General features: G+C 42.4%; 1 protein-coding gene across 1 annotated transcript; it reads left to right on the forward strand.

Annotated features, from left to right (window-relative positions):
• The first annotated feature begins 1,250 nt into the window (after positions 1-1,250).
• Positions 1,251-18,871, forward strand: TMEM123 (transmembrane protein 123). Its single transcript, XM_071555165.1, has 6 exons — positions 1,251-1,399; positions 6,851-6,910; positions 8,970-9,035; positions 13,651-13,833; positions 15,930-16,083; positions 16,699-18,871. Exons 1-6 carry the CDS (start codon positions 1,324-1,326, stop codon positions 16,721-16,723), a joined length of 564 nt encoding a protein of 187 aa, XP_071411266.1. The 5' UTR covers positions 1,251-1,323; the 3' UTR covers positions 16,724-18,871.
• Positions 18,872-21,035: the final 2,164 nt, after the last annotated feature.

Genomic DNA, 21,035 nt, shown 5'->3' on the forward strand with positions numbered 1-21,035 from the left:
TGTAGTTGGTTTCAGTTTTCTATGTACATCGGGAAATTTCAGGATGCCTCTGCAGCACTTGCTCTGATGACTTAAGAGCCTAAAGCATCCAGAGGGTGTGTGACAATGAGCACCAGGCACACGGACTGTGAGCAGTGACACCTTGGGAAGGTGTGAACGGAGAGGATTGACACTCTGCTGTTGGTCAGGTGGGTGTTACTGAAAAGGAGGATAAATCCCTGCTGCTGAGGCTCCGATGGAAGATATTAAATGGCGTGACCCAGCAATGTGCCCACGTTGCCAAGAAGACCAATGGGATCCTGGACTGTATAAAGAATAGTGTGGCCAGCAGGATGAGGGCAGTGATCCTTCCCCTGTACTCAGCACTGGTGAGGCCACACCTTGGGTATTGTGTTCAGTTCTGGGCCCCTCAGTTCAGGAAAGATATTGAGCTGCTGGAGCAGGTCCAGAGAAGGCTGGTGAAGGGACTTGAGCACAAGCCCTATGGGGGGAGGCTGAGGGAGCTGGGGTTGTTCAGCCTGGAGAAGAGGAGGCTCAGGTGAGACCTTATCCCTCTCAACAACTACCTGAAGGGATGTTGTAGCCAAGTGGGGATTTGGCTCTTCTCTCAGGCAACCAACAGTAGAACAAGAGGGCACAGGCTTAAGCTCTGCCAGGGGAGGTTTAGGTTGGACACCAGAAAGATCTTTACAGAGAGAGTGGTCAGGCATTGGAATGGCCTGCCCAGGGAGGTGGTGGATTCTCCGACCCTGGAGGTTTTTAAGGTGACTGGATGTGGCACTGAGTGCCATGATCTAGTAATCAAAGTGGAGTTGGATTAAGGATTGGACTTGATGATCTCGGAGGTCTCTTCCAAGCCAACTGATTCTATGATTCTATGATCGGAGAGCGGACAGCCGTACACTGTCGGCCATGAGCGCTGTTGGCGGGCAGCGCTTATGGAGCTCATGGCCGCTTCCAGGAGTGCTCGCAGACCTACAGAGCGACACTCGGATGTCACCTCCGTGAGCAGCTGGTGAAGTACGGGCATTTCTGCGTCCACTACGCTCTTCTCATGGATATCGCAACGCTTTGCCGCCCTGCCTGCTGGAAAAGGGCGGAAGAGGGGAAAGGAGAGAGGGGGCCCCGGCGTGCGGGAAAGAGAGGTCTCCGCCGGCTGCCCCGCGGAACATCGGATCGGATCGGGCCGCACCGCATCCCGTCGCCGACACCTCCCCGTCCCGCCCGGGGGCGGAGGGGTTCGGCCCAGCTCCGCCCCTGCCCTGCCCATCACTGGTCCGCGGGCAGACTCGCCCGGCGCGGTGTGGCGGCCCCTTCGCGGCCATGCGGCTCCTCGGCGGCGCGTCCTCCGCGCTGCGGGCGGCGGCGCTGGCGCTGCTGCTGCTCGGCCCCGGCTCCCGTGAGTAGCGGCCGCGGGGGAACGGGCCGGGTGGAGGCTTTGGCGCTGCGCCCCTCGCAGCCGCTCTGCCCGGGGGCTGCCGCCGCACCTCCGCCGGGCCCACCCCGGCCTGCGGACGCGGCTGGCGGCCGGGAGCGGGCCGGGGCTGCTCGCCGGTGCCCCGGGGGTAGGTGCCCCGGGCGTGGGTGCCCGGCAGCGGGGCGAGCCGCTCTGCTCCCAGGCGGGACGGGAGGGCGCACGGCGCGCACTGCCGGGGTCTCAGGAAAGCGTGACAGAAGGGGGGAGGAAGGGGTAGTGTTCAGGATGGTTGTTCAGTGGAAGCAACAATCACAAAAGAAAAAAAAAACCCAGCGAGCGGTTCGGGTCCGGGCTGCGCACGCCCGGGGGGGATGCGCGGGCACGCCCGGCCCGGCCCTGCCGCTCCGGGGGCCCTGGAGGGCAGGCTCGGCGGTACATGTGCCGCACCCCGCCGCAGTCCCGCACCCCGCCGCAGTCCCGCCGCATTCCTCCGCTGTCCCGCATCCTTACGCTGTCCCGCACCCCTCCGCTTTCCCGCATCCTTACGCTGTCCCGCACCCCGCCGCTGTCCCGGGGCCCGCAGTCAGGGCCTGCCCCTGCAGGTGAGCGGCGCTGCCCCAGGCAGGGCAGAGCCAAGCCGGGCTGGAAGAGGCGCTCCCGGCCCCCTCTGGGTGCTGCTTTCCAGGGCTGTACTTGGGGCGAGGGGCTTTTAACGGGGGACGTGCTGGTGGTGCTGGACGGGCGCTGGCGGCAGCGGTGCCGCTTTGTGCTGGCCAGTTCTGGCAAATACTCTGTTTGCTTCTACCTCGGCTCAGAACCACTGTGAGGGGATAAGCATTGGCATGCACTGGGATAAAGCGACAGATATAAAGATCTGAGCTGTCACAGTTGCCTTTTCAGAAGACTGCAATGCCCCACACGGTGCCCTGCAATTTTCCCAAGTAAAAAAGCCAGAAAATAGGTATCAGAATTAGTCTGCCATAAATGCTGTTGAGAAATCTCAGTCTGCTGTTGTTTAATCTGGTGAAGTTGTAATAAAATTGATACCACCAAAAGGAAAATAAAATGAGGAATTTAAACACTTTTACTATTGCTCTTCCAAAAAAAAGGCAAGTTGTTTTTAGAAGTAGTTTACAGGCAACCTATTTATTGCTTTGCTAAGATCTTTTGGTCTCTATTTAACAATAATAGACTGACATTTCATTTGATAAAAGATTGCATTGATCTGCTTTTTATCATGCTGTTTCCTGAGTACATGTGCTGGTTTAACTCATTGTAGTCAGTGCTGTCTCCTGCGGCAGCAATGATCTCATTGGACTTTTGACAGTCAAATGTGGACCTTCTATATGTAAATTTGCTGTCTAGAGCCCAATGACAATATGTTGAGAGAAGTTGTGCCCTTTTAAGGCTCAGTTTACTGTATCTGTTGAAATAACTTTTTTTTTCCTGTCCACTTAGAAACTTCCAGAAAGTACTGTTGAGATTTGTGTTGGCTTCAGCAGAAGTTTGTGATTAACTAGTCAACACTTTGAGAGAAAGTGTGAAACTGATCAAATCCTGTGATTTGCAAAAAGTGAAAGTGACAGTAGATTTGTCCTCACTTCAATTAGGTTTTTGGGCAGACTGGTTATTTCAATATAATGCTGCTCTTTTACTCTGTTGGACAGTTTACTTCTGTGTGTTGATCAAGTCAGTGAAAGAAACATCACCAAAATATTGTTGCAGTGTAGGAAAAGTCCTTCCCACTATTATGTAAAATCCAGCTGGCTTCCTGGTATCTGAAGGAGGATCCACGTTCCCTGTCAGGAAGTGGCCCCCACCCCCTTCCCACTCTGTTCAGCAAAGATAGCAAGTAACATATTCCAGGAGCTTACCTGTATACAAAACTACTTGAAATACAAAAAATGATCATCATCAGCCTCCAGATCTGAAAGCAGGCATAGCATTTTAATTTCACTATATCCTCCTACCTCTTAGATTCTTGGGTGACAGCAAAAGGTGGTGTAGTTTTTCAGCTTTAAATTGGCCAGGGTTGACAGTTAGTTGCATGGGTCTGTGTTGTTTCCATCTGTGCAAGGTGTTTGTGCTTTGCTTTGCAAGGCTATGAGGTAGTTTCACAATGTTCAGGCATGAGAACCTGTCCAAAAAGTTGCTGAAGTAATAGTGCCTGACCTCTCTCTCAGGATGACCAAGAACATCGGTTCACAAATAGGTACCAAAAGACCTTGTTGAATCAAAGGAAAATTAAAGTTTCCAGAAAGCAGGGATTTGAGTTTATAGTTTGTCAGAATTGCCTGGCAGGTGTTACAGTGGATTTGAAATCAGGGGTTTACTTTTATTTCAATCTCCAGAATTTAAATTTTATCCATTTCAACTGAGAAGAGTATGCTGGTGGTGGAGACTGTCCAGCAGATGGTTGTATTTATGTTGCTGCTCTAGCATTTCAGCTTTAACTATTCCAGTACCTCAATTATTCCTCATCTGGATTGCTCACAGGTTACTGAGCAAGTGGGAGATCTTTCTGATGGACTGCACATTGTCAGTGCTTCTGTACTTTTTGGTTTTTAAACCAGCAAAAGCAGAATGACTTGGGGATAAAACTCTCCTACGTGCCTGCTCTTCATCGTACTTGAAAAGGCAAAATGTCCAGAGAGAATTTTATATATGACTTTTGAAATATCCCTAAAATTAATATGTAAAATTGTGCTTAGTGAAACTGAGAGTTTATGTACCAGCATCTTCCTGCAGCATGAGGATTAGCTACACTAGCCATAAAGCATTTCAGTATTAGAAATATGTCTGTCTTATGTGTGAAGGTGAGTGGGCAAGTTGACTTTTATCACAGTTGAATGATTATTGCCACTCATTAGTGTAGGGCTCTTCTACAGAGAATAGTAATTTGGTGTGTGTGTGAGCTGAAGACTACAGATTCCAGATGTGAATGTTATCCACTACGTTATTTTTGCAGGATCTGTCAAAATCAAGTCCATTTAACACCTTGATCCGTTCATTTTCAACAAGTATTGGAGCTGTCCCTGTCACTCGCCCTGCATCTATCTGTGTGTGTAACACAAGCACAAATCTTCAGCTCCTGTCTCTGCCACTTTGGAATTCCAGCTGTAAAGCTGGAAGAGCTGAACTGATACTGCCCTTTTGGAAGTTTGCTTGTCCAAATTGTCTCCAACTCATGACTTTTTACACACTAGAGCAGCAAAACCACAAGAGGCCCTGAAAGCTCTCACATGCTGAAGCATCTCACAGGAAGCATGCTTGCCTTCTGATACACCCTGGCCAACCACACAGTTTTTAGCTAATCCGTGCCTGACCTTAAACAGAGGAAACCAGAGTTGTCTGTCAAAAATTATGTTGATCCTGCTTTCCTGTTATTATTTCCCAGTATGTGGTGCTTTGATACAGTTTTAAAATGGGTATATCCTTGTTTTGGTTCCATTTCATTGTGGAAAATGAACGCAAAGATCCTTGCCTTCCTTCCCCTGTCTTCTGGATGGTGGTGGGAACAAGCATCAGCACAGAGTTTCTCTACTCAAGTTTCGTAGGCCCAGTATTCTAACTAGTGCTGTGGCCCAAAGAGCTTTGCTTCTGCCCTTGCACAGGATGCTGGAGGTGGCTGCCAGCTTTCTCCCCACTTCCTTCCTGTGCTTGCCCATGCATGTGTACACCTGGGGCGGTGCAGATTTCTAACCCTTGCACTTCTGCTTCCTGGAGAAGGCCAGAACCCCTCACTGTTTTGCTTTGGGACTCTTACACTGTGCAGCCTGTAGTCTCGAATGAGAGTCTCTACCTGTCAGAGCCATCGCTGCGTAAAAACTGTGGTGCTTTTCCCCTTGCTTAACCCAAGAGACCTTCCTGCCTCCCTGTTTTGCTTGTCACTGCAGTGATATATGCAGCTTGAAATCCAAAGCCACAGTCTGAGGATAGAGAACAGTTTGGGAATATTGTAGTTTTAAGATTTTCTCACCTATCCCATTCACTGCAATGTGTTCCAATGTGGCATATGCTTATGCAGTACCCATTTAAGATGTATTTGTGTTCTAGAGACAATGCTTGTGATTCCAGTTAAGAGAATTACCAATGTTTGGGGTTTGAGGAGGAAACAAAAGTTGTATCTTTTAAGGTGGATATGGTCCTTGATGTCTTTCAAGGTGGGCAGTCCAGGCTAATCAGAGCTAGGATTAATACAGTCCTGTTTTCCCTTCCACCTCTGCTTCCTGCCCTTCTCTTCCGTCTAATCATACAGGGAGCCCATTCTGCTGGTTGAGGCAGCAGATACATTGTGTGCTGTTGGAGAAGGGGTAATACCACTTTTGTGTTGGCTTCAGTTCCTCAATCAGGTCATTGTTTCTTGTGTGGGGACTCTTATCTGTTGTTGACCACTTCCTGCAGGATTTGGTCCTCTCTGGGGAAGCTTAGTTTGGCTGTGCCACATCCTTCTTTGTTTGTTTGTGTGTTTTCCCTAAGCTCCCTAATTAAACAGGCTAAAATATCTTGCAGTGCTGCCCTTAACCTTGATACTGCAGGGTTTTGCCATTTGTATTTGCAAACTTTACCATTTTGAGATCTTCAGTAAGGTTTTGTAACCACTAAGGAAATGCTCCATTTCTGTGATACTCAGTTCAGGTTATTTGCTTGTCTTTAGCACAGTTTTAAGTGATCAAAACTAAACTGTGCTTTGCAAAGGCACAGTCCAAAACTGATCCTCTTGTATGCATACGAATTCCAGACTGTTCATTCTGTGTGGTATATCTTTCAATTTTACCACTTGTTTGTAGACCAGGCCTGAGGACAAAGTAATCAGGCCTTGGTTAGTCTCTAGGGTATGATGATACTTCTTTGGAGGTATGAGTATTCTCAGTCCCTTTCCCCACCTGCCAAATGCCCAGTGGATGCATTAACAAGCCTTTAGTCCCAAACTGAGCAATGCAACTTCTTGGTGGAGCTATTTGTCTTACCATATTGTCCAGACTCCTGTCTGCCTGCACAGGCCTTGCAGACTTGACAGGAAAAGATTTAAGTGAGAAGTTTTTTTTTTTCTACTCTAGGTGCTGCAGGTCAGATATTATTACTAAAGGAGGGTGCCTGATTTTCTGCCTCTTCTTTTGGTCTCCTTTGTCCCAAGGAAGACAAGAACTTGGGATGGGGATGATAGGGAATATAAAACAGAGGATGGAAGGAGTTCCAGTTCATTTGATAGTTGAGTAGTACAAATGTTACCACTTTTAGTACTCTTAATAGCAGGCTGTTGTGCTACCATGTTTTTATATCATCATTATACCTAATTCCTGTCCATGTTAATTTAGTAATTTATATGTCCCAAAACAAGTGACAGATACTGTACTTTTATTTTCCCTTCTTCTTAGTAATAAACCACCTAAAACTATCTTTATTATTCTTGTTTGTGTTTTTTTTATCTAGGGAGTGAAGACACAAACAGAACTACACCTTCTGCTACAACTTCAGACCAAAAGTTGCCAGGTAATGCTCTTGGCATTTCTGTTGCTGTTCGTCAGTAGCAGTGAGAAGAGCAATATGTATTATTGTAAGCCTTAAACTATCCTGTAGTAGTTTGTCCATTATTTTACTGAATTGTGAACAGCTGTATGGCAGGAGGGAGATACTCTGATACTCTGGGACAATGAAAGATATTTAAGAGGAACAGTAGAACACAACTCAATTTTCATATACTTAGGTGTTCCAGAGAGAAGAAATAAAATGGGAAAATTTTGTGTATAGAACTAGAAACACCTGGCAACATCAATTTACAGTTAAAAGGAGAACCAAGAAGTCTGCTAGGCCAGAATTCAGTGATCTTCAGATAAAGGCAAGGCAGGTTTTCATCTGAGTCATTTTTGCACTGTACTACTTCACTCATCCCATTTGCTTTTGGCCAAAAGTGGGATATGTAGCCAGTACTCTGCTCGTTGACTCACTCTGTCTTGTGTTCATTGCAATACTGACTCACTCCCAAACTCCAGGCAGTACAAATGGCTTCTTTTTACCTGTATGAACATGCAGTGCACACCCGGAGTTGTCTCAGGGTTGCAGAAGTAAGCACTCAGAACCTGGAGGAAACACAAAGATATGTTCTGGTTACAGTATTGGGCCAATGTCAAAAAGGTTTCACCCCAGGCATTTCCCTGGCTTATCCTGGTATAAAAGTCAACATATGCAAGAGAGAATGCATTTGTAATTGTACAGTCATAGACTGTTTCTGAAAGGCAATTAAATCTCCAACTTAATACTCCGGGTATGTCAGCATAAGGATTGCATGTGCAGAGAGGGCTAGTTCGCTGTGATTATACCGGAGAAAAGGTGAAGTAATTCCCTCTGTAATTCCCTTTGTAATTCCCACACATGCACTCCCATTTTTTGGTAGTACAATGAAGGTGTAAATTTAGTGCATTTGTTCTTAGACCTGTGCTTGCTCATAACACGTGTGCAGTTGCAAAAAGCATTGACAAAACTGTTTTAGACTAGACTTTTCCAGTAGTAAGAACAGCAGATCCATTCACAGGAATGTAGGTCTGCTTCTTGATTGCCGTAGGTTTGTTGCTCTCCTCTTCATCTCTATTGTTACATGCTTTGTTTTTCAGCATGGCTGTAAAACAACAGCACTGCTGATGTTGGAGGGTGCTGTAAAAGATCAGTTACTTCAGAGAAAAGAATAATCACAGAATGGACATACAGAATGAAGGGAGAAAAGTATGGGCAGTGACACTCAGGAACAGCCCAGTAGATCTTTGCCAGGAGGAAGAGACTGTTAACCTGTAAGAAATATAGAAGAGGGATGCAGCTATGAGGGCGGACGTGAGAGTGGGAGAGTGCTTGAGAAACCTAGTAGTAACATGAGGAGGAAGGAGGGGCAAGAAAAAGAGAACTGGGAAAGTAGAAGTGAAAGAAAGGAGAGAAGGACAAAACCAGTACAACTGAAACATGGTTTGTATTTTATGTCTTTGGAAAGAGGTACATTCTTAGGACACTTTTTGTGTAGAGAGAGCATAAGTCTACAGAAAGATGTGTCACAGAATATCGGGTTGTCCATGCTTGACTACAGTATATTCCCAGCATCAGCTCAGTTTGCAATAGAGATGCAGCAAAATGGAAGAAAAGATTGAGTGACAGGAAATGGAACTGAAGCAGAGGAATGAAAACTTCAAAAAACCTCACAGTGCTTAAGTAGGTCAAGAAAGTCAGTGACAGTATGACTGTTTACAGCAAATGGAATAGAACGTAATACATAGAAGTGGAAGAGAGCACACAGAGGACATACAAGGAATTCAGATGCAGACGACTAGACACTGTTGTGCATGCAGTGTAACTATGTTCTTGCTACACTGAAATCTGGAAGCATTTATAGAGGGATAAAAATTATCTACTTTGGGATAGATAATCTCTGCTCTATTCCCCATTGTAGTCTGCAAACATAGATACCCTGAGGAGAGTATTGTGTTGTGGGTACTTTAATTATAGTATGTTAAAATTAAAATGAATAATATTGATGGTCTTGTTTTGTTTGGTTTTTTCTTCCCTGAAGACAATAGCAGTTCATCCAATGTCACTGCTCTGTCGTCCACACAATCTGCAACAACGTCAACGGGAGGTTTGTATCTGTTCATCTGTCCATTACTATGAATGTAGAAGTTAGCTCCAAACTTAAACCAGACCATACCAAGTTCTAAAGAACAGGCCATCAAAAGTGGGTATTTGAGAGAGGTGTTACCAGTTAGGGCTGGGAAGCAACATGTAAAACAACTCTGAAAAGAAGCTATACTGTTTTTCAAGTTTAGGTTGCATGCTCCATCAGTTACTACATTTGCAATGCCATTGAAGCACAGGATTGAAAATAAAAACTCAGAAAAGAATTTCAAGAAGTTGGTCCTTTAATGTTAATTCTTTTTCTCTAAGCAAACGTCTTTCATTTCCATGGAGTAAAGATGAATAGGATGTTGTGCAATCAGTGCATATCTGTTTAATGTTACTTCACAGTAAACAGATTTAGGGTATAATGAAATCCTGGGAGCTTGAGTTTCAAGAGTAAGACTCCATTTCCTTTTACATAAGACTCACAGGATCATCAGGGTTGGAAGAGACCTTCAAGATGGTCTAGACCAACTATCAACTCAGCACCACCATAATCACCCCTAAACCATATCCCCAAGTGCTACATCCAGATGCCTCATGAAGATTTCCAGAGACATTTCCACCACCTCCCTGGGCAACATATTCCAATCCCTAACCAGTCTTCCAATGAAAACGTTTTTCTAATTCTAATCTGAACCTCCCCTGGCTCAACTTAAGGCCATTTCCTGTCATTCTTTAATTTGAGACATGGTGGAAGAGACTGATCCCCACCCTCACTGCAACCTCGTGGGACTTAATACCATGGAAATTAATCCCTATAGAGTTCCTAGCACAAAATAGTACTGTTAAGGCAATTTACAAGTGACAGATCTGGAACAATTCATCATGGCTTCTTCTGCATGGTTCTGGCACTGCCTTATTTCCTCCACAACCTGGCAAAAGAACTGCAGGGCAGAAGTATTTCCCAAGGCAGCAGTATTGCATTTGTGATGCTCCAACATAAGTAACATGTTAACATATTTATAGAAAGAAAAAATAGCTGTATTAGATCAACTAGTAGAGTTGAAAGCAGATATTTAACCTGGGACACAAACAGTTCATCCACTTGCATTTGCAGTGTTCCAACTGTTGGCTATGACAATATGAGATTATTACAAAAGGAAATTAAAAAATTCATCTTCCAGAAGAACTTGCTCAGGCAGATTTCACTACATTAGTAAGGACTAGATAAGAGTTAATGTCATGCAGTTGTTCAGGCTGTGATGCACAGATAAAATTTGCATCTGAGGAAAGCTGGTTCTGGAAACTGGATTGCACTTGTGTTAAAAGCCATGTGAAAGCAGGGCAGAAAAACTGTCTATGGCAAGATACTTTGTGTACTTGTGGAGTTTTATGCTGATCATAAAGTCCCAACTATGTCATTGCATTTCCAATAACAGCTCTTACTTTCTGTCCCTGTAATCTCCAGATAAGCTCTGAGCTACCACACTCAGAAATTGCTTGTTTTCATTTAAGTATAAAATACTTACCAGTAGGAAAAAAATTAATAACCTTTCCAAAGACCTTCCTTCAGCAGCAGGCAAGGGGTGCAGTGTCTCATTCCATTGCCTGCTCCAGCACTTGCGGGTTTCTTATAGAGGTTTGAGCTTTACTAGGTCTGCATAATAACAGTAAAAGGGCTGAGCCCTTTATTATTAGGCAAAGTATAAGCCTCACTGATAGCTGTGTCTTGCTTCACAGGGTTTGTGATTCCCATCCTTCTCTGTCTTTTATGTTTTTGTTAGAAACTTCATGGATTTTAATGTGATGTTCATCCATGTTGATTATCTGTCTCAACTTCTTGCTAAAGTCTTTGCTGTTACTTTTTAGGAGGGAGCAGGGGAGGGGAAGGAGCGCTTCATGGTGGAAGCAAAAATCTGTTGTTCAATCATTTTCCATGCAAAGGAGAGTATTTATTTGAGTAAGAGCATTCCATGATAATTTTGTATGTTAGCACAGTGCTCATACAATCTGAGTTTTGTGTTCATTCTTCTTCAGTTAGAACACTAAGGGAGTAGTAGTGCATGCTGCTAAGAATTCTTACCTGTATGGTATATGTATGTATGCATGTGTATTGATTGATGAATACAGCATAGCTACTTAATGTTTAAACACTGGTAGCATACTAGGTAAAATACTTGTCTTTTTTAAAAACAAAAGTATCATAAACCTGAACTATACTACTAGCAAGCATCCTTTTTAAACAATAAAAATTAACTCAGGCAGTCAGGGTTTGTTTAGTGTGATGTTCGATGAACCCAGCCGGTCTTTTAAGGGAAAAGTAATTAGGGAAATAAAAGATAAAAGGACTGATGTTGCTATATTCTTTCATTTTAACTCTGTAAAGCAGTACAGGTAAGATTTTTCTAAGAGAAGAACAGATTGGTGCCTGATTCATGTCAGCTTCCCAAATTCTCCAGCTGCCTTTGATAGATTCCCACTGATGTTTTGAAGTGACTGATGCTAAAAACATCATGAAATACAGGTCTGGAGATTAAACTGATTTTACTGTTACATTGCCAAGGGCTGTAATCTTGATAAAGTAAGAAAAAAAAGGATTGCTAGTAGGAAAGAAAGGTGGGAGAAAGTAATGTGCAAATGTGCTGAAATTCCATAGATGTTTGGATGTTTTTTGTCATGATTCAGGTTTTCTGTAGGGTAATTTGATACCCATGGAATAAATACCATCTTTGTGTTACATTGTTTCATAATGTTACACATGGAACAATTAGCCATTGTATTGTTCAGAAACAGAAGCCGCTTTGACACTCAGAAATCATGGCTGAAAAAACCCCACAGAAAACTGACTGCTTAACACTTGCATTCAGATTTGTCTTTTTTTCTGGTATTGCTTATATTAGGAATGCAGTTACCAGGTGTGGTTTCATGTCATATAACTGTAGGGGGTTTCCATATAGATGTTTCCTCGCTTATTTCCTACAATGAGGAACCATGTGATATTTATAGATCATTGTGCCTTTGGGGAGTTTACCTGTCAGTATTAAAATGTGCCCTGAATTTTATCTGATGTATTTTACACATGCTTCGTAGAGGAACTGAATATCCTAATTGTAACAAGGTAAGCACATGAATATAGTATTCCAGCTGTTTCATCTCAATGAATGCTCATTTCAAGGGTTATGGCACAGTGCAATTAAAACATTAAAGAACAGGAAAACAATTAACATTTACTACTGAGAGTGTATTAGACTGTTTCAGTAGTTTTAATGCAAAATGTCTCAGAAGTGTTGGCTGGACCAGTTCTTTCTGAATGCTTACACTGCTGTACTGCTGGGGGTTAAGTTTTTGATGTTTGTATTGGTTCTGGAAGCTGTGATACTTAACTCTTAGCAAAGACACAGTTCTGTATGTAGTTCCTCATGTTTTACACCACATTTACAAGAATATTATTCTATAGAAGCATTTTAGAGACTGTCTATAAAAAAAGGCAAAATTGAATATCAGGTTTACTCTGGAATTGAGATGAAACTATCTCTTCTTTAGTTATTTTAGTTTTACATCATTTCAAGAAAACATGGGTATAATTAGACATTTGAATGTCCATAATAAAAACCTTTTGCAGTGTTTAGAATCAACCAGCTTGTGTGAGATTATAGGAATAATGCAGAAGTAGACAGCTACAAAGGGAGCTTTTTCTCTCTAGAATTCCTTCATACATAAAAGCTGATTGCCTCATACTGTCTGCTTAGATAAATGTTAGTTGCATAACAGGCTCATGTTTCTTGTTAGCTCCTTCTTAGAAAAATAAGGAATTAAGATCATTCTATCTGTCTGCCTTCCACTAAGATTCTAAAGATTTTGTTATAATTATCAATCCCTATTATTTTTGAATGTTGCATCATGGTGGTTTTATTCTGAACAGTTGTATTAGTGCTTGCTGAAGAGGGATGGGGAAATGTTAGCTAAAAGCAAAGCAAAAGTTAAAGATACTAGGGGTCAAACTTTTGAAACATCCTTCCAGTCTTTGTTTTACCCTTAACTGCTTAATAAATTATATAAACCAAATTTACTTTTGTTGAACTTTTATCATGTGTGGAAAACCTTTTGAACCTAAAGTTTCACATAAACACAGCATTCTCTATGGTGTTAATATATATGGAGCCTGAGTAACACTAGTGTTTCATTCGAAAGCAAATTAAAGATTAAATCATTACTAAAATGGGGGGGGGGGGGCATTTAATCTTTGTTATCTGAAAAATTGGACACTTTAAATTGAAAGTTACTCTTGATCCAGAATTTTGTTGTATTTCAAAATACTGTAAGTTAGGTGTGATCCTGTGGGATTGGATAGTGTTATCTAAAAAACAATTGACCCTTCTAAAAGTTATCATATGTTATCTAGGTTTTATTTATAGCTTTTCATTTAAACCACTCCTAACCTTGAGGCCCAGAAAGCAGAAGTTATGTCTGTCCAAAGGAAAGTCTGTATGCAAGCCTGGATACCCATGCAGTTGCATTTTCATTGTTATTCTGTTGTTCTATTTGGGCATGATAAATACTGTCTTACTGAATGAGTATGGAGTTTATTATTTTATGTGTTTTTCTGTGTGGTATCACAAAAAAATTTTTCCCAGGTGTGTCCATCAGTACTAACCTGAACAGTACCACTCAGCCCACCAACACCAATATGTCTGTCATTGTGACAACTCAGGCCACCAAAACCAACCAGACAGTAAGACCCACCACAGCTTCATCAGTCACATCATCACACGTCAATATTACAGGGGTGACCACTTCCAGGATTTCTTCTGTAACAGGTGAGTTCACAGTTCAGGAAGCTCATAAAGGTTTGTATACATGTTCATATGGGTTGTAGAATTGTTAGTTTTACAGCAGTGTAACAAAAAGAAGGAAGAAAGCATTTGCATGCTGAAAAACAAGGCTAAAGTGGGGTTTTATTACTAAGTTGGTGTGCTGGTTTAAAGGTAAACCAGCAGGAGAAATGGACCCACCACAAGAGAGATTGTAAGTCAGAGTTACAATTTAATAAAAGATATTACCATAAATACACTGACACAAAGAGAAATTGCTTTCAACTCACAAAACCCAACAGTATAACCCACTGTCCTGGGGCACAAACCCAAAGGGGGTTGCTAGCCCTTGTGCTGAGACCCGTGTGGTTCCTCCAAGTCCAAAGCAAAAGGAAGTGAGAAACCTTTGGTGCAGGTGATGCCTATAGCCTGGTCGAGAGTGGTGGTCTTCTCCTGTTCAGATCCTGCTGCTCCTGTGGATCCGACAAGTGGTTCCTGAGGTCTTCTTACCCACCACTTATGTACCCTCAGGGAGCACCCAGTCCCTCTCCCAGGGCGGAGACTCACACATTGGGTGATTAACTCTGGGAGTCATGGGGTCTTTTTGAACTGTTGATGGCCCACTAGCAGCCACGCCCCCCCTCCCCCCCCAGGCTGGGTGTGAAGGTGCTAGTGACTCCCTGGGCAGCTGCTGCTAATGGTCCATTGTCCTTGGGGAATGAATAGAGGGGGTAGGATACACAGCTTTGATCACCCCCCCACAGTGATAACTGGTCCCACCTGCTGAACTAGGACAGTTGGCTACAATAATGTTGGTCTGAGCACTCTGCTTATTTAAATAAGGATTCACTTAACCTGAAAGACCTGACATATTCAGGAAAAAAAACCCAGACAAGTGGTCTGAACCAGCAGCCCACCAGCACCAGAGATTATCAATGTTAAGGAGAAAGTCTGAATTTTGAATACAACTTCTGTACTTGTTCAGCTCTCCCTTCTTCAGTTTACTTAACTCATCTCTAATACTTCCTTTCTCACAGCTGACCTGTATCTCAAAATATGTCTACTGGCTTGCTAAAAAGACGGAGCTCCCTTAGCAATGTAATGAATTTTATCCCTAACAGAGGGTAGAGTATGACTATGCATGTCACATTTTATGTAAAAGTTGTCAAATACAGTTTAACAGTGCCCTTTAATACAAAAACAGTGAGCACAGCATTCAGTATTTCCTGGCAGTTAGCTGCTTGCTCACATTACTTCATGCTTACACTTCTAAACAGATTAGGTTGCTCACCTATCAGTGGAGCATTGTTGGGTAGGTAGGTGAAGCTGTCACCAGCAGAACTTTTAGCTGACCATGTAACATTCTCTGTAACAAGTACAAATAGAAATGGGCACAGACTGTGTGTTTTCCTTGGAGTTTGTAGCAGATGTGACCAGTTTTAACAGTGAAACAGCTATGGCTTATCTGAGGTCATGTTGTCTCTGTCAATATTTGTGTTGGTCTGCAGAGCTGATCTCATTTGGGACGGCAAGAGTACAATTCCATGAGACAAGGTAAAGCAATCCAGAAACTCATTGCCACCAGAAGTGTTTTATTGCCACCATGTCACTATCCTGCTTGACTTGGTAGCTGTTGGACCCCTCTTGCAGGCTGACTCAGTATGCTCTTCTGACTAAAAGGAACTTCCTTTTATGCTTGGGTTAATTTCAGGCCAGCTTAGTGAATTACATTTGCTTATGGAGAGTATGAAAAACACTAGAACTGGCTTAAGAAGGGCAGGAGCTCCATGGGTAGAAGGACAGGATAGCAGGGAGGGGAAAGGCAGGGGAAAGAGGGACGTGGAGAGAAGGGGCAATCAGTCTTGCAGAGATAGCCAGCAGTTGGATCAGTTGCTCCTGCATCACCAGAATGTGGTACTTAAAACCAGAACACTGAGTTTCAGCATGCTTGACTGGTATCTTTTTAGTTGATCTTGGTTAAATTTGTCTTAATTGGGTCTTTAGGAGGGTATGTCAATGGGAAGGGCAGGATGTAGAGGAGTCCCTCAAAACATGATTTTTGCAAGCTCTATAAAAAGTCTCTTTTGTTTTCTTCTTTTCAGCCACATCAAAATCTGAGGCTGTCGTAGCCAAAACCTCCAGGTTTGATGTGGGCAGTTTTGTTGGTGGCATTGTGCTGACCCTTGGAGTCCTGGTTATTCTCTACATTGGATGCAAAACCTATCAGTCTAGAAGAGGCATCCAGTACAGAACCATGTAAGTTCACAGGGGATTGTCCCTTGTCTGTTTATTACTTTCTTGAGGGGAACAAGGACAAACAGAATGGGCAGAATGAACTCTTGATACATTTGTTTAATGTACATACAGTAATATCATTAAGAGATGTAACTCCATCTTGGCTCCTGCTTACTGGTCACAGAATTAAACCAATCCATGTTGGACGTGTTTACCCACAGTCGTGTTTGTGACTGGACATTGTGGACTTCAGATCAACAGTATCTTGAAAACAAAGGAAACCTGTTGCTGAGCTTGTGCAGTGGCTTTGGTTGATTGTAACTAATGGGTTATAGGTAAGACAGGGCAAAACATGCCAGAGCAACAGCTGATGTAAAAATACCTGAATGAAATGTGAAAGGCAAGATGTTAGTAAGGGCACTGAAGCTGGAGGAGTGATAACAAAATGGAATTATTTTGTTAACTTCAGGATTGGCTCAGAGAGGACTGCGACTCCCAGATCAATGTGCCCTTAGCCCTTCTTAGCAAGGTGGCCTCTGCTCACAAAATAACCTTTTCAGCAGCAGCTGGGTGGCTCTTTCTCATGTTGACTGTTGCTTGTAGTGCAGAACATGAATTACTGTGTTTCTATTACAGTGATGAACATGATGCCATCATTTAAGGAGACTTCAGGGAAGACCGTGTTGGAAACTCACCCTGTCACAGCTGTTGTAACTTACTTCTGAAAGAGTTTCTTTCATAAAGATGATCATAGTTACTAAACCTGTCTTGGGTGTGACCCTGAAAAATGATGAGAAGCTTTTTAAATATCCTGATTTTTTACATTGGCTTTCATAAGGGTAAAAAGAACTCAGCACTTTGTAGAGACAATATTTTCTTTTTCCAGTATTTGTAACCAGATTTCAAGAAAATCACATATTGAGTAATTTTAAGGTACACACACAGGTCTTTGAAATAGCTAATTACTAGCACAGGCAATTGCATCAGTGCAATTCTAAGTTCAGGGGTTTTTTTCTAAAATTTTGTATTGTATTTATTTTGAAGTTTGATGTGAACGGTAGTTTAGGAATTTTGGATTTTGAACAACTCAGTTAATTTTTAATAGGGTATATATAGGGGGTGTGTTTAGCTAACTGTATAGAAGACGATAATGAGTGCTTTAAATGTCAGTCATTGTACACAACAAGACAAGTTGCAGGAAGCAGGGACAGACTGGAGATGGCCATCCATAACCCTTTTCTCTATAAGCTTCTTTTTCTAGCATGTCCTGAAGAAGCTTGTGCAATTCAAGATAAAATAAGAATGGAAAAAAGTAATTGTGCCATCCATAAATACAAAAAAAAATACAAAAATTGCTTCTCAAAATTGGCTTTTGAATGTAGCAATCACCTGGCTCTTGATTTTTATTATTACAAAGCTGTATGCAATGTTTTAGCAGATTTGGTAATCATTGGAACTTACACAGAGAAGGGGAAAACTGTAAGATAGCATTTTAGAAGACGTTTTTACAACTGTTTCCAGAACTTGGTACTGCTACACATGTACACAGAGATCTGGTTAAAAGCCCAACTGAAGGCAATAGGACATCTCTCAGAAGATTAAGGCCCAAATGCACCAGGGGTCCTGTGCGGGATGGTTGGTGCTGCTCCCATATCACTCCTGCAGTTGTACGGCCAAACTTCACAAACAAAGATTTGGGAAGGGCTCTCCCCACGTGGGTGTGCCCTTCCAGCCTGTGCAGTGGATTTTTTAGGTGAGGCACAGTGTGCGCAGAACTGGCCCCACCGTTTAAGTCCTGAGGTCCATCTGCCATGGTCGAGCGAGCTTGGACAGTGACAGGGAAGTCCTCGGGACTGTCACTGGTACTAACCGGGGCTGACGCTGCTGAGCATCCAAGATGTGACGGGATGGGATGGCAGGGAGGCATTGAACTGCCAGAGGACAGTCCCACTGAGACTGGAACTCAGGTCCTTGGGATTCAGAGTCCGGAGTGCTTTCTACGCCATGGGACTGCCCCTACTCCTGCAGTCACACTGAGATAAATCTGCTGACTTCAGTAGACGGGTTCCTGGTGTACACTGGTGGTCTAAGGAAAACTAGAACAAGGATCAGGAAACACAGGCGTGCACCTCCATCCCTGAATAATTGTTCAGTCTTGCTCAGGCTCCACATGCAGACCCCTCCCTGTTGAAGAGGGTTGGTGTGGTGGGCCTTGATCTGGTTACTGCTGGCACTAGTCCTCCATGCAGGGCACAGAGGGGAGGTGGTGACATGGGAACAGCATCTCCCTAGGTCTGTCAGGGGACTGGGGGACAGCACACGGTCTGGGGGAAGTATGACTACAGTTCTGGAACAGGTTAATTTGTTTTTTAAGCAATAGTTTATTTTGACATGCAATGTTAAAGTGGCCATATGATTCTTTTTTCTCATTTTTCACATGGAGTAGTAAAACTGTTATGTCTGAGCCACAGCCATCTCCAGCAAACCAGGGCTGAGGAGTCGTCTCACTAGCACCAGCTACACACCTGAAAAGAGGGTAGCAGGGCTGTTGCATTTTTTTACTGAGACCGAGGTACAGGGGGAAAGGAGGAGTGATTTGAAGTAAGTTTTGTAGTTTTTATTAATTGTGTTGCTTGGTGGAAGATTACTGGAATTACTGGTTTTGACTTGAAGACTTATGGAAACAATTCTTTCATAGAGCTGTAATTCTTTACTCTGTAGGAATTAAGACAGTTAAGTGCAACTCAGTTATTGGGATTGTCTCACTGCTATTGTACAGACAAATAAAATTAAATTTTTGGAGTTACTACATGAATTTCAGTTGAATTTTTATTTTATTAGCTGTTTTCATATTTCATAACTATTGAGTAAGAATATTGAGTAAGAAGTGTTCACTCTATATACTTGTAAGTGGTAGAATATCAGACTTACTGCATTTTTTCCCAGCTCAATAATTTCTAATGTATTTTCTAATCCCATTACTACAGTAAAGCAAAAGTATGTGCTCAGGATTTCATAGGTGTCAGTGCAAATATAAAACTTGACTTTCTTTCAGACAAAAGGTCTTTCTCATTGAAGTCTTTCTCCCTTCACTTCTCTGGTGATTAGTTATTCTAAATTCAATCATATTTATTTTATGCAAAAAATTTTAGCATAAATTGCTCCTTCCCTTGCTTAGGTATAATTATGCTACAGTCACTCAGCCTTTCCTTAACTGAGTTCGTTGATATTGTAAAGATGATGTAATTGTTTCTAGTCCACCCCTCAAGAGGATTGCAGGTCTGTTTTCTCTCCAGTACTGAACGCTGAGCAATGCAGTCCATCTGTCTTGCTTAGGAGTCCCTCTGGTGGCACTTCACAGAACTGCATTTGCAGTATCACATTTTAAGCCCACCACAAGCATTGAATTCCTTATTACAGCTCTTTCACACAACCCCTACATTCATATTTTTATCCTTAAAACTCGTGAGTTTGTGCTTCATGTTTAAATTTATTTAATTTAATACTACAGGCTGGGCAATTCATCCAGTGGCTACGAGACATAGCCACCTTAGCTCAGCCATTATGAATGTCACTTTGGCCCTTCAAACACACCAGGACCAGCCTTGTGGTTATATCTCAGGGCTGGAGCATTTTGCCTTCCTTCCACAGGTCTATCCTTTTCATGCAACTCTCCTTTAGCCTGTATTCCAGTACCAAATCATAGCACTTCCAGCTTAATTGTTTTAATGGGGCCCTGTATCAAAGGTTTCAAAACAGTCCAGAAATGCTGCAGTGCTTTACTTGGGGTCTACTAAAAAAAAAACTATTAAAGCAAGACCATGTTACTGTGATAATACTCAGTAATTTGAATTTTTGTAAATCTTTCATACCTTTTTGTTTAGTGACTGTTAAAGCTCTTACATACTCATGCCACTCACTCTATTTTTGCCCTGAAGACTTACATAGCATTCTTAACATGCTTTATTGCAAAAGCAACAAAATGACAGTATTGCCAAAAGCAAAATGGAATGGCATCAGAGACTAGAAATTACCTAGATAACTCAGAAGGTTAAGAATTTAGCTATGATATGGAAGCAGATGGAATGAGAATGGACCTGTACAGAATGTAAACATGTTCTCTAGACAACACTGAAGGAGTTCCACTTGGTGTAGGACCGAGACAGCAGTCTTAAAAACCAGGAAAGCTGTTAAATGAATTTTAAGTATCTGCATTTTACAGTCCTCACAAACAGCACCGAGTCAGGAACTTGTAATTTGTGGTGATACTGTAGTGTCTAAGCTTTAGCTAAAAAATTTAGTTAAAATTTAGTGTTTGCTTTGCTATAAAAACAGTACCTTTAAAACTGGCACAATGATTAATTTCATCCTTCAGTGTCAGGGTCTCCCTACACATCAAAACTTCTAATTCAGGAACTCTGAAAATTGAAAGAATAAAAAGGACTCCAGGTTCTGGAAGCTCTTAAGTGTTCTTTTAGAATACCAAGAGGAAATACATTCTTACTCCTATACTCAAAATTCTAAGTGTGCTATTGTTTGACTGACCTTTTCAAGTTTAAGTTTAAAGTAGCTGGCAAACCAGAGTGTTGTACTTGTCCAGGCCTGAGGCGATGGGTGCTTCTAAAATGTTAGAAGAAAACCACTCTAACTCATTTTCCTTGACAAGGTTCCTAAGAAAAGTGAGGAGTGTGTGTACAAACAGGAGGTTTTTGCATTCTGAGTGTTGCATATATGACTTTATTCTTCCCTTAAAGCTATCTTCCCTTAGGTAAATCGTAGCCTTACCTACTGTCCTAGACTCTGTTAGTACCAAGTACTTCACTTCTTTATTTGCCAAAAGAATAGAGTATCATTAGTAAGTCAACCAATACAGATCCAAAAGAAAGATCTCTAAGTTTACACACTCTTAACACATTGGCAAAGGTTTCTAACCTAAGTTCTCCAGCTTTTCCCTAAAAAAATCTCACCAGGCC

The sequence above is a fragment of the Pithys albifrons genome, chromosome 1, assembly GCF_047495875.1.
Source record: "Pithys albifrons albifrons isolate INPA30051 chromosome 1, PitAlb_v1, whole genome shotgun sequence".
Classification (NCBI taxonomy): Eukaryota; Metazoa; Chordata; class Aves; order Passeriformes; family Thamnophilidae; genus Pithys; species Pithys albifrons.

Bases quoted from the DNA above. Each gene is read 5' to 3' on its own strand.
- TMEM123 (XM_071555165.1), top strand. From the start codon at position 1,324: ATGCGGCTCCTCGGCGGCGCGTCCTCCGCGCTGCGGGCGGCGGCGCTG. The intron at 6,911-8,969 runs GTAATGCTCTTG...TCTTCCCTGAAG, and splicing joins TTCAGACCAAAAGTTGCCAG to ACAATAGCAGTTCATCCAAT. The intron at 13,834-15,929 runs GTGAGTTCACAG...TCTTCTTTTCAG, and splicing joins CAGGATTTCTTCTGTAACAG to CCACATCAAAATCTGAGGCT.